Source organism: Lithobates pipiens, unplaced genomic scaffold, assembly GCF_037356315.1.
Source record: "Lithobates pipiens isolate NorthernLeopardFrog02 unplaced genomic scaffold, aLitPip1_a1.2 Scaffold_25, whole genome shotgun sequence".
Classification (NCBI taxonomy): Eukaryota; Metazoa; Chordata; class Amphibia; order Anura; family Ranidae; genus Lithobates; species Lithobates pipiens.
Genome location: NW_027507787.1, coordinates 174,251,009 through 174,264,993, shown reverse-complemented (window position 1 = coordinate 174,264,993; position 13,985 = coordinate 174,251,009). Strand labels below are relative to the sequence as shown.

The following is a 13,985-nucleotide window of genomic DNA, read 5'->3' as shown; positions in this document are numbered from 1 at the left end:
TTGTAGCCTCAGTTTCCTGTTCTTAGCTGACAGGTGTGACACCCAGTATGGTCTTCTGCTGGTGTAGCCCATCTGCTACAAGGTTTGATGTGTTCTGCATTCAGAGATGGTATTCCACATACCTTCAATATGGTTATTAGAGTTATGGTTTCCTTTATCATCTCGAACCAGTCTGCCTATTCTCTGACATCGGCAAGGCATTTTCATCTACATAACTGCTGCTCACTGGATATTTTCTCTTTTTCAGACCATTCTCTGTAAACCCTAGACCCTAAATGCACAGAGTTGCTGCCATGTGATTGACCGATTAGCAAGTTCTGTTGACAAGCTTTTGAACAGGTGTACCCAATAAAGTGGCCGGTGAATGCAAATACAATTGTAACATGATATTTATAATCCAAAATGGTAAGATTCATGAAAGGCAGAACCATATTAAAGGGTCCAAATATGGACTTCTGAGTGCTCCCGCAGGATTGGTCTGACGCCATCGTAATCCTTTTTTCCCACAAGTAATGTGTTTTCACTGACATACGTAGTAAGGCAAAATGCAATGTGCTGGATGCACCCATGACAATCAGATATTATCTTACAAAGTTCTCTATGGCCTGAACCATTCATGGATAAAATCTGATTGGGCATTATGAGTTGATGAATTTTCCACATCATTAGTGCTCTTGTATTTCCTTATTAAGAAGCCATTCTTCTAGTGGCTGTAGGGGAAAACAAGTCAACACAAGTAAAAAAAAAAATTCTTGGGAAAAGGTCTCTGAAAGGACAAATGCCAGAGCACATAGTACTGAAATATTCAACGGATATTTCATTCGAATAAATAAAAAGTATTCACTTTGCTCAGATTCTCACAAATATGCAGTTTAAAAGAATTAAAACAGGATTGGTTTTACCAATGAGTTGCTATGTATGGCTTCAAGGCATCCTTTCATTTTATGAGATGCAACCTGAGGAACTTTAGTTATCAATTCAAAGTTGTAAAATTAAAGCAGATATTTAATCATTAAAAAAGACTCATGCTTGAATTGAGGTCTGGCAGTTTACAAAGATTCCACTCACCTAAATTCTCGAGTACATAGTCGCGTCCTGAAAAGCTGACTTTGGTTCCGCTTTCTGAGAACACCGGCGGAGGAACTCCTTTTAATCTGGCCACATTCTGCAAAATCTGTGTTGGCTTTAGCTGGTCCCTCCACTGATTCATTCCTGTGCTATAAAAATATATACGGCAAACAGCATGGATTATTAATCTGGAATTGATTTTGAAAGCCAGTCAATAAGACACATGTACTGTAAGGGGAAAAAGCTTTAGAATGGATACGAGAACTAAGTTTTTATACTTTTCGATAATAAAGACCACTATTTAGCATCTTGCAACTTCAATCACATTAAGAATTCTAAGAGAAAGATGTGTCCGATTGGTGGCTTTAACCAGTTCCCGACCGGCGCATGCCGATGTACGTCGGCATTATGGCATGGGCAGGCATATTGGCGTACAGGTACGTCCATTTTTAAATGCCGCCCTTCCATCGCGTGCCGGTCGGGACCCGTGTGAGTTCGGTCGCGGGTCCCGCGGACTCGATCACCACGGGGATACCCGTAATCGTCTCATGGGGTGACTGAACGGGGAGATGCCGTTGTAAACAGCATCTCCTCGTTCTGCCTAGCAACAAGTGACGCTGATCTCTGCTCCATGTGATTGGAGCAGAGATCAGTGTTCACCATCACAAAGCCCAACCCCCCTAAGTTAGTAACACGCCCCTAGGAACACTTCACCCCTACACTGCCATCCCCTGGTTAACCCCTTCACTGCCAGTGTCATTTACACAGGAATCAATGCATTTGTATAGCATTGATTGCTGTATAAATGACAATGGTCGCAAAAATGTGTCTAAAATGTCCAATGTGTCCACCACAAAAAATAAATAAATAAATCGCTGATCGCCGCCATTACCAGTAAAAAAAAAAAAAATATTAATAAAAATGCCATAAAACTATCCCCTATTTTGTAAACGCTATAACTTTTGCGCAAATCAATCGCTTATTGCGATTTTTTTTAACCAAAAATATGTAGAAGAATACGTATCGGCCTAAACTGAGGGAAATTTTTTTTTTTATAGATTTTTGGGGATATTTATCATAACAAAAAGTTAAAAATTATGTTTTTTTTTTTTTCAAAATTGTCGCTCTATTTTTTAGCGCAAAAAATAAAAACCGCAGGGGTGATCAAAAAAGGACATCAATTTTGTTTGGGAGCCACATCGCATGACCGCGCAATTGTCAGTTAAAGCGACGCAGTGCCGAATCACAAAAAGTGGTCTGGTCTTAAGCCAGCAAAATGGTCCGGTCTGAAAGTGGTTAAGAAGCATCTTGTATTTTTATTAGGGCTGTTACTGATTAAAATTTTCGTGTTCCATTATTCGATTTTTTTTAAAATAGATTAATCGACTAATTTAGATTAATTATAACGCACATACAGATCCAACTACTTTTAGCCGATCTCCTTGCATTGCAACTCTGCATTAGTCAGTGGTAAATGTGGTATACACTATATACAATCACCTGACACTAGTTAGTTTCCACAATCCATGACTTAACTTCACAGTTCACACAAATACGTTTTAAATTCAAACTGTAGCACTGACGTGAGTAATTTTTTTCCACAGTAGCATGACAATCCATCCACCTCTGGTCTAACTAATCACTCCCACCTTATGGCATGGACCCCTGTGCAAACAGGTGGTCATGCAAGCGGGGACCAAAAGTTTTAACACAGACCATAAACTTCTTACGTTCCCTTAGATCTCAGCAAGGACGCCAGGTCATGGGTAGAAAAGAAAAGATCCAAGTACTCACCGCTTAAGTATAAGATTACATTTATGTGTTCAAACACAAACTACTCACATAAAGATGATAAAAACACAGCATGTAAAGCCGACAATAGTGTTAGTTCTGTAGGGCAGCAGTGGGTGGCGTAATGCGTAGCTCCTCCCCCGTACGCATTACGTTCAATCAGAACTTCAACGTCACTGGACTCCTCCCCCTTCCCTCCGTAAGCAGACGGAGGCACTTGGGGAAGGGGGTGGGGGGGGGGGGGGCAGTAACGTTGATGTCCGTGACATCACTGGATCACCGATGGAACTCCCTGAAGACCCGGAAGCCGACGGAGGGGCGAGTACCGATCAAAAAAATTTATCAATTAAATTGAATTAACCTTTAATTTCCACAGCCGTAATTTTTATATCTGTATGAAAAAGATAGCAAGGGGGATGTTCCAGCAGATGTGCCAGGACCACCAGATTACCAACAGAAGGGATGCAATAGCAATCTCACAATAAACTGAAGTGCTGAGCTGGTTGTGTTGCCTGGAAAGCCTTACTGGAGACACGGACAGACAAATTGCTTTTGCGTAAGAAAAAAAAATGATACTTACACACAGTAGGTTTGTGGAATGCCACAATGGCTTCCAAAGCGGGAAAGGAATCGGTTTTCCAGATCTATAATAGTTTCTCCAACTTTCTCATCCCGTGTCACAGTGTCATAATCATAGACAGAAATCTTGAGGTCTTTCTCTTGCGGCAAGAAGCAACTCAGTTCGTACATTCTATTGGAATGTAAATTGCAATATTCATTAGAATAGAAGACCAATTTAAAAAACTTCACAATCTATATATAGCATACACAACTTCCAAAGACTGCTAGATATGTTGCCGTGCAAAAAATCTAGGCTATTGCCAAATGAAAAAAAAAAAAAAAAAAAAATTAATAATAATAAAATGAGAGAATGAGAGAATGAGAGCGAGAGAGAATGAGAGCGAGAGAGAATGAGAGCGAGAGAGAATGAGAGCGAGAGAGAATGAGAGCGAGAGAGAATGAGAGCGAGAGAGAATGAGAGCGAGAGAGAATGAGAGCGAGAGAGAATGAGAGCGAGAGAGAATGAGAGCGAGAGAGAATGAGAGCGAGAGAGAATGAGAGCGAGAGAGAATGAGAGCGAGAGAGAATGAGAGCGAGAGAGAATGAGAGCGAGAGAGCATGAGAGAGCGAGAGAGCATGAGAGAGCGAGAGAGCATGAGAGAGCGAGAGAGCATGAGAGAGCGAGAGAGCATGAGAGAGCGAGAGAGCATGAGAGAGCGAGAGCGCGAGAGAGAGCGCGAGAGAGAGCGCGAGAGAGAGCGCGAGAGAGAGCGCGAGAGAGAGCGCGAGAGAGAGCGCGAGAGAGAGAGCGCGAGAGAGAGAGCGCGAGAGAGAGAGCGCGAGAGAGAGAGAGCGAGAGAGCGAGAGAGCGAGCGAGCGAGCGAGAGAGCGAGAGCGAGAGCGAGAGCGAGAGCGAGAGCGAGAGCGAGAGCGAGAGCGAGAGCGAGAGCGAGTGCGAGAGAGAGAGAGAGAGAGAGATATATATATATACCCGAATGGGTTTTTTGGTGCCGAAACCGAAAAATACACTAGGCCGGAAACCGATACAGCACCGATACCGAAAATGACTGTTTTTAAAAAATATTATGGTACAGGAGGTGGTCAGAGACTGGCGACATGGTGCAGGAGGTGGTCAGAGACTGGCGACATGGTACAGGAGGTGGTCAGAGACTGGCGACATGATAAAAGAGATAGATGCAGCCAGCTATGCCCCCCACTGATGCAGCCAGCTATGCCCCCCACTGATGCAGCCAGCTATGCCCCTCTGCAGTGAAGAGAGCCGTCTGGTTGAATAGAGCGCCAGGAACATCACAGCTTTAATTTCAATAGCTGTGTGTTCCCCACTCTGGACAGGTGATCTGTCTATCAAAGTTCCCCGGACAAGGGGGAGGGGCTGTGTGTGACGGCGCGCGACGGGGAACACACAGCTATTGAAATTAAAGCTGTGATGTTCCCGGCACTCTATTCAACCAGACGGCTCTCTTCACTGCAGAGGGGCATCGCTGGCTGCATCAGTCCTGCGCTATTCACCCCCATCATGGGCGGCACCAGTGGCAGGGCGGGGTTCCGCCCCCAGGCCCCACCCATTTTCGGCTCAATTATCGCCCGTTTTTTCCATTCGGCAGCCGAAATTTCGGTGCATCCCCCCTATATATATATATATATATATATATATATATAAATATAATATAATATAATATAATATAATATAATATAATATAATATATATATATACATATACACACACACACACACACACACACATACATACATACATACACACACACATATATACACACCCTTACATTTTTCACTGTTATATTGCATTCATTTTTTTTTTTCCCTCAGGCTCTGGCTAGGCCATTCAAGAACAGTCACGGAGTTGTTGTGAAGCCACTACTTCGTTATTTTAGCGGTGTGCTTAGGGTCATTGTCTTGTTGAAAGGTAAACCTTCGGCCCAGTCTGAGGTCCTGAGCACTCTGGAGCAGGATTTTGTCCAGGATATCCCTGTACTTGGCCGCATTCATCTTTCCCTTGATTGCAACCAGTCGTCCTGTCCCTGCAGCTGAAAAACACCCCCACAGCATGATGCTGCCACCACCATGCTTGACTTTTTGGACTGCATTGGACAGGTGATGAGCAGTGACTGGTTTTCTCCACACATACCGCTTAGAATTAAGACCAAAAAGTTCTATCTTGGTCTCATCGGACCAGAGAATCTCATTTCCCACCATCTTGGAGTCCTCGGGTGTTTTTTTAAGCAAACTCCATGCAGGCGTTCATGTGTCTTGCACTGAGGAGAGGCTTCCGTCAAGCCACTCTGCCATAAAGCTCCGACTGGTGGACGGCTGCAGCGATGGTTGACTTTCTACAACTTTCTCCCATCTCCCAACTGCATCTCCGGAGCTCAGCCACAGTGCTCTTTGGGTTCTTCTTTACCTCTCTCACCAAGGCTCTTCTCCCCCAATAGCTCAATTTGGCTGGACGGCCAGCTCTAGGAAGGGTTCTAGTCGTCTTCCATTTAAGGATTATGGAGGCCACCGTGCTCTTAGAAACCTTAAGTGCAGCAGAATTTTTTTTGGAACCTTGGCCAGATCTGTGCCTTGCCACAATTCTGTCTCTGAGCTCTTCAGACAGTTCCTTTGACCTCATGTTTCTCATTTGCTCCAACTTGCACTGTGAGCTGTACGGTCTTATATAAACAGGTGTGTGGCTTTCCTAATCAAATCCAATCAGCATAATCAAATACAGCTGGACTCAAATGAAGGTGTAGAACCATTTTAGACCCCTTTCACACCACACCGCCCATAGCGTCGGCGGTAAAATGCCGCTATTTTTAGCGTTGTTTTACCGCCGGACTTGAGGCGCATTTCGGCCACTATCGGGCCGCTTTTGCCCCCCGCTAGCGGCGTTTTGCCAGCAGTATTACAGCGCTGCCCCATTGATTTCAATGGGGAGCATCGGTGGAGGAGCGGTAAACACACCGCTCCTTCACCGCTCCAAAGAAGCTGCTGGCAGGACTTTTTTCTGACGTCCTGCCAGCGCACCGCTGTAGTGTGAAAGTCCTCGGGCTTTCACACTACACACAATGGTGCAGCTTCTTTAGGGCGGATTGCAGGCGCTATTTCTAACGCTATAGCGCTTGCAAAACGCCGTGGTGTGAAAGGGGTGTTAAGGATGATCAGAAGAAATGGACAGCGCCTGTGTTAAATTAGATTTTTTTTTTAGATTTTTAAACGTACACACACACACACACACACACACACGAGCTGATGAGCTCAGTCTGCTGCCTCTTTTCCTTGTTCAAGCATAGGCTGGAGTAAGGACAGGACTGTGCTCTGTGGCAGACCTGTGTAAATCTCATATTGGATCAACAGAAACACAAATATTTTTGCAGGTAAAACAGTTTTCAGGTGCATCTCAAAACATTTGAATATCAAAAAAGTTAATTTAATTTATTTCAACAATTCAATTCAAAAGTGAAACTCCTATATTTTATATAGATTCATTACACACAGTGATATTCATTCATGATATTTCAAGCATCTTTCTTTTAATTTTGATTATGGCCTACAGCTAGTGAAAACCCAAATTTCAGTATTTCTGAAAATTAGATTACACAAGACCAATAAGAAGGATTTTTAACACAGAAATGTTGGGTTACTGAAAAGTATACAATGTACAATATAGTATGCACTCAATATTTGGTCGGGGCTCCTTTTGCATGAATTACTGCATGGAGGTGATCAGCCTGTGACACTGCTGAGATGTTATGGAAGTCCGGGTTGCTTTGATAGCGGCCTCAGTCTCTATAGGGTTTAGGGCAGGCAAGTTTGCTGGCCATTCAAGCACAGTGATACCATGATCCTTAAATCTGGTACAGTGCCTTGCGAAAGTATTCGGCCCCCTTGAACTTTTCAACCTTTTGCCACATTTCAGGCTTCAGACAAAGATATAAAATTTTAACTTTTTGTGAAGAATCACCAACAAGTGGGACACAATTGTGAAGTGGAATGAAATCTATTGGATAATTTAAACTTTTTTAGCAAATAAACTGAAAAGTGGTGCGTGCAAAATTATTCGGCCCCTTTACTTTCAGTGCAGCAAACTCACTCCAGAAGTTCAGCGAGGATCTCTGAATGATCCAATGTTGTCCTAAATGACTGATGGTGATAAATAGAATCCACCTGTGTGTAATCAAGTCTCTGTATAAATGCACCTGCTCTGTGATAGTCTCGGGGTTCTGTTGAAAGCGCAGAGAGCATCATGAAGACCAAGGAACACACCAGGCAGGTCCGTAATACTGTTGTGGAGAAGTTTAAAGCCGGATTTGGATACAAAAAGATTTCCCAAGCTTTAAACATCCCAAGGAGCACTGTGCAAGCGATCATTTTGAAATGGGAGTATCAGACCACTGCAAATCTACCAAGACCTGGCCGTCCCTCTAAACTTTCAGCTCAGACAAGGAGAAGACTGATCAGAGATTCAGCCAAGAGGCCTATGATCACTCTGGATGAACTGCAGAGAACTACAGCTGAGGTGGGAGAGTCTGTCCATAGGACAACAATCAGTCGTACACTGCACAAATCTGGCCTTCATGGAAGAGTGGCAAGAAGAAAGCCATTTCTCAAAGATATCCATAAAAAGTCTTGTCTAAAGTTTGCCACAAGCCACCTGGGAGACACACCAAACATGTGGAAGAAGGTGCTCTGGTCAGATGAAACCAAAATCTAAATTTTTACCCACAATGCAAAATGATATGTTTGGCGTAAAAGCAACACAGCTCATCACCCTCAACACACCATCCCCACTGTCAAACATGGTGGTGGCAGCATCTTGGTTTGGGCCTGCTTTTCTTCAGCAGGGACAGGGAAGATGGTTAAAATTGAGGGGAAGATGGATGCAGCCAAATACAGGACCATTCTGGATGAAAACCTGTTGGAGTCTGCAAAAGACCTGAAACTGGGACGGAGATTTATCTTCCAACAAGACAATGATCCCAAACATACAGCAAATTCTACAAAGGAATGGTTCACAAATAAACATATCCAGGTGTTAGAATGGTCAAGTCAAAGTCCAGACCTGAATCCAATCAAGAATCTGTGGAAAGAGCTGTTCACAAACGCTCTCCATCCAACCTCACTGAGCTCGAGCTGTTTTGCAAGGAAGAATGGGCAAGAATTTCAGTCTCTCGATGTGCAAAACTGATAGAGACATACCCCAAGCGACTTGCAGCTGTAATCGCAGCAAAAGGTGACTCTATAAAGTATTAACACAAGGGGGCCGAATAATTTTGCACACCCCACTTTTCATTTTTTTATTAGTTAAAAAAGTTTCAAAAATCCAATAGATTTCGTTCCACTTCACAATTGTGTCCCACTTGTTGGTGATTCTTCACAAAAAATAAAAATTTTATATCTTTACGTTTGAAGCCTGAAATGTGGCAAAAGGTTGAAAAGTTCAAGGGGGCCGAATACTTTCGCAAGGCACTGTATAGGTACTTTTGGCAGTGTGGGCAGGTATCAAGTCCTGCTGGAAAGTGAAATCAGCATCTCCATAAAGCTGGTCTGCAGAGGGAAGCACGAAGTGCTCTAGAATTTCCTGAGCTGTGCTGATTTTGGAGTTGATAAAACACAGTGGGACCAACACCAGCATATGGACACCGCTCCCCACATAATCACGGACTCTGAAAAATGCTGCACTTCATTTGGAAATCAAGGTCCCAGAGTCTGGAGGAAGAGTGGAGAGGCACAGAATACAGGTTGCCTGAGATCCAGTATGAAGTTTCTATGGTCAGTGAGGATTTGCAAAGCCATGTCATCTGCTGGTCTTGGTAATGACCAAGTTATCACTGTGCTTGCTTGGCATGCAAACTCACCTGACCTAAACACCCCATAGAGAATCTGTGGGGTATTGTCAAGAGGAAGATGACACTAGACGCAACAATGCCAATGAGCTGAAGGCCGCTATCAAAAGAAATCTGGGCTTCTATAACACCTCAGCAGTGCCACAGGCTGATCACCTCCATGCCATGCCGCACTGAAGCGGTATTTTATACTAAAGGAGAATTTTAGTAAGCCAACATTTCTGTATTAAAAATCCTTTTTTTCCCCATTGGTCTTATGTAATATTCTAATTTTCTAAGATGCTGAATTTTGGGTTTTGACTAGCTGTGAGCCATAATCATCAAAAAGAAAAATGCTTGAGATATATAATCACTCATGTAACACATCTATATAAAATAGTTTAACTTTTTGAATTGAATTACTGAAATAAGTTAACTTTTTTAGGATATTCTAATTTTATGAGATGCACCTGTATATTAATCTGTGTATCAAGTCATTGGCCTGGAGTTTCGTGTTAAGAAAGCAGATTGATAAACTTAGATTTACACAGGTGCCGTTTTACAGATGGCAAGTTTGGTGGCTGGGTAATTTTTACATTGTCTGTGAATTGCAATGCCTGTGTACACCTTCCTTAACTAGTTAGATATACACAGTCACCAATCTATGGGGAAAAAAAAAAAAAAAAAAAAAACAAACAGAAAAAAAACAAGATTTAACCACTTCAATACTGGGCCTATTCTGGCACTTCTCTCCTACATGAAAAAAATATTTTTTTAATTTGCTAGAACCCCCAAACATTATATATGTTTTTTAGCAGACACCCTAGGGAATAAAATGGCGGTCATTACAACTTATCTTGCACGGTATTTGCGCAATAATTTTTCAAACGCTTTTTTTGAAAAAAACAAAAAACAAAAAAAAAAAGAAACTGTTTCATGAATTAAAAAATAACAAAACAGTTTGAAAGATGTTACGCCGAGTAAAGAGAGAACCAACATGTCACGCTTTAAAATTGCACAAATTCATGGAAAGGCACCAAACTTTGGTACTTAAAAATCTCCATTGGCGATGCTTTGAATTTTTTTTTTTACAGGTTACCAGCTTAGAGTTTCAGAGGAGGTCTAGTGCTAGAAGTGTTTCACACAGGCTAACGCATGCGGCAATACCTCACATGTGTGGTTTGAATGGAGTTTACATATGTGGGCGGGACTTACATGTGCGTTCGCTTCTGAATGCAAGCTACCGGGACAGGGGTGTTTTAAAAAAAAAAAAATCTTTATTTTACTTAATTTTTTTTTTTTTTGCACTTTTTTTTACTTTTTTTGATCACTTTTATTCCTATTACAAGGAATGTAAACATCCCTTGTAATTGGAATGGTGTGCGACAGGTCCTCTCTATGGAGAGATGGGGGGTCAAATAAAACCCCCCATCTCTCCTCCAGGCTGGAAAGCTTGAGATTGAGAAAAAAAATCCACTGATCTCATGCTGACAGCCGCGATTGCGGCTTTGTTTACTTCTGTGAACCCGGGCAATGACGTCATGCCCAGGCCTCAGGCGGTCACAGAGATGACTGGTGACCGTTCGGTCACCGGAAATCTCTATCGTCGCCATCCGGCTCCGGACGATTCCTTCTCTGGGCTCCTGATTGCACGATAGAGCTTGGAGAAGCACCGGATGGCGGCCACTATAACAATCAAGTGGCGGAACTGCCGCTATGATCGTTATTATCGCGCTGTCCAACTCCTCTCCTAACATAACCTTCATGTAGCTGCCAAGGCAAATGGGTCTACTACTGTATATTAGGGTTACTGCTGGGGCTGCTGACATCATATCCAAGATGGCAGAACTCAGGAGCAGTCTCAGGAATTTTTGAGGTTTACAGAAGGGAGGATTTTAAAGATAATTAAATACAGGTTGAAGATACCTTCCGAATGCAGGATTCAAAGTGTTAGGAATATAGTTATCCCGATCTTCGATCACTTTCTTACTCAGCGTAATTTTGATGTAAGGATCACACTAGAATAAAAAAAAAAAAAAAAAAAAAAAAAAAAAGAAAAATAAAAAAGATAAGGGATATTTATATTCATTATACAAATAAGAATTATCCATTAAGAGAAAATGTTTAGAGTGCGCAAAATAAAACCCCTTCTTTCGTTTTCTCAGGGATCCTAAACATTTTTGGGAAAAAATAATAAAAAAATAAAAATAAAATCTGGGAAAATGGTTGTATTTAGGCAAAGACAATCAGCAATTGCAGTGTATAATACCCTCTGTCTACCTGCACACTGACTTTTCTATGCAGACAAACTTTGGTTGCGCAGCCTCCTGCAAGCCAATTCATCCTTCGGTATTTAAAAACACATGCATATTTATTGCATTTTATGACATGTCTTTTTCACAAATTTTGGTTTGCTTGAGCCTTCTTTTTTTGCATTTGCTTCTGCATGCACAGTGGCATATTTTTGCTTTTTTTAACAGTTATGCAAAAAACAGGCCCGTACAATGTACTGCAATTCACTTGAAATACACCACAAGGCATGAGAAATGTGCACAAAAAGGATATTTAAAAAAAATTACATTTTTTAAACTGGTATGAAAGGCTGCCAAAAGCAAGTCAATACTACACAAAATATTTCAATTTTAATTGGTATGTTTTTAGTAAAGAAAAATTTGGTGAGGAGTGCCCATTTGACACCAGCTTTAAGCAAGCCATAGACTTGCAAACTTTTGATCCTTCTATGGGCAGGCTGGTTGAATGAAATCGATTTATTGATAGACTTCAGTACAACCAGCCTGTCAGGGTTTTATCTTTTATATCACTGCCTGCGGCTATAGCCACCAGCAGTAATCATTGTATTCTGATGGCTGACCGCTGTCAGAATGCAATAGCACTGACTATGTTGATGGAGAGTCAAGCAATTTTCTTTCCTTCCACCTGTGGTTGAAGAAAAGAAAATTGCATAATGTATGGCCTGCATTAGTTTGAGACAAAGTCTCTTGTATGAAGGGGTTGCTTCTATGCAGATGTCTTAACTTTACACCGACTTAATAAATGTTAGGAGCTGTTTAATAATAATAATAATAATAATAATAATAATAATAATAAAGATACGACTCTCACCAGGCCATTGCTATCCTTTGGCTGCAGATCTATTCCTCTGATAATGTAGATGCGAACGATGCACTCCTGAGTTCCGCTGTCTGGCAGCTCCCGGAATTGTCGGGGTGGGGCAGGGACACCGGGATCATCCGGGAGAGGGTATATACGTAGAGAACCCTACGAGATCAAGACTGGTTAATTAATTGTATTGTAAAACATGACGACTGTAGAACCATGTCACAGTGAACATGAATAATGAAAACAAAAAAAGCCTGGATGTCATTTCATACCAACCAGAGTCCGACTGCCAGCATTTCTAGACAAAAAGGTCCACATCTCAGTTTTTTTTATATGACACTTTTCTTATTATATTTATATGTAGCATCCTCTAGCTAGTATGCTAGGTGTAAATAGGTTTTGTCAGTGTAAGCAAATTAGTTTGGCTGAGAGCCAGGCCTGGGTTGAATCAGGGTCAGGGTTAAGTGACTCAGGGAGGCTGGATGACTCAGCAAGCAGCATTTCGGGTGCCTCCCCCTGTTTTCCGAAACCTTGGAGAAACTTTCAGATGCAGTAGGTGGAATCTAGGAGGGACTGTTTAGAATATTTATGAGGGCCCCAGCAGAAAGGGGTGGGAAGGGGGTAGGACACTTCATAAATAGCCACGAGTAATGTCAGCAGGGGCAATCGGATGGAAAATGGTGATGGAGTGCCAAGGAGGCTGTCGGAGGCCCTCACAAGGCACCCCCTAGTCTGGGGGGTGATGACCTTGGACCCGGAGCTTGGGTGCTGGAAGGTTCTCCCATACACATGGAGGACGCCCTTCCTGGAGGCACAGGAGCAAGTGTGAGGACTCAGGACAGCAGGAGCAGGTCAGCACGTCCGAGAGATCTCCTGTAAGTCGGGTGGGTTGGTGAGTGATCAGTCTGGGAGGACTATGGAGAGTTAGCCAGGAGGGCTAGTGAAATGGGCAGCTGCAGCCAGGTGGGTTGGCAGTCCCTGAAGAGGTGGTGCTGGAAGCAGTAGTCACAAGGATGTATGCTGGACAATGACCTTTTTGCAACACACTAAGGGGCCTTGGGTTCCTCTCTTTAACAGGCTTTTGCTCTAAATCTGACCAAGTACTGTGGTAGATTAACTGTCAGTGTGCCAGTGGAGTTTGGCAAACAAGCGAGTGCTAGAGGAGGCAGAGGAGTGTATACAGATTGTATATAGGACAAGTTGCCCCTGGAACTGTTCTGAAGTCAAGTGGGTATGCCATAATTCCCAATCCCCAGCCAAGTTCTAATCCCTCAAGTAAATAAAAACAAAAAAGTACTGGACTGTTGTCTGAGTGCCTGTGGAAATTCAGTGTACCTGGCTGTGCAGGGTGGTGGATCCCATTCTACTTGCGGCTCCTTAGGGGGGTGCGCTTCATATACATTTTTTAAGCCCAACAGTGCATTTTAACTTTATTTTCACAAAACGTTATTAAAGAAATCCACCATATCTAAAAACTGCACAATTTTCTTAAAGAGAATGTATTGTTTTCAGCTTTTTTTTTATAATGCAAGTCAATAAAAAAAATGTCTATTTTTTATTCAAATAGAATAGGTTACATTTAAATATTTTGTAGACTTG

At 42.3% G+C, this 13,985-nt stretch overlaps 1 protein-coding gene across 5 annotated transcripts in view; it reads right to left on the bottom strand.

Annotated features, from left to right (window-relative positions):
• The window catches only part of MYOF (myoferlin), a 229,345-nt gene that overhangs the window by 39,552 nt on the left and 175,808 nt on the right, over positions 1-13,985 (bottom strand). For all 5 annotated transcript variants that reach the window (XM_077455200.1, XM_077455202.1, XM_077455203.1 and 2 more), the window contains 4 exons: positions 12,390-12,545; positions 11,193-11,284; positions 3,440-3,610; positions 1,069-1,217 (listed from right to left, as the gene is read on the bottom strand). In XM_077455200.1, the coding sequence (XP_077311326.1) occupies positions 1,069-1,217; positions 3,440-3,610; positions 11,193-11,284; positions 12,390-12,545 (568 nt within the window). The remainder of the gene's footprint in view (positions 1-1,068; positions 1,218-3,439; positions 3,611-11,192; positions 11,285-12,389; positions 12,546-13,985) is intronic.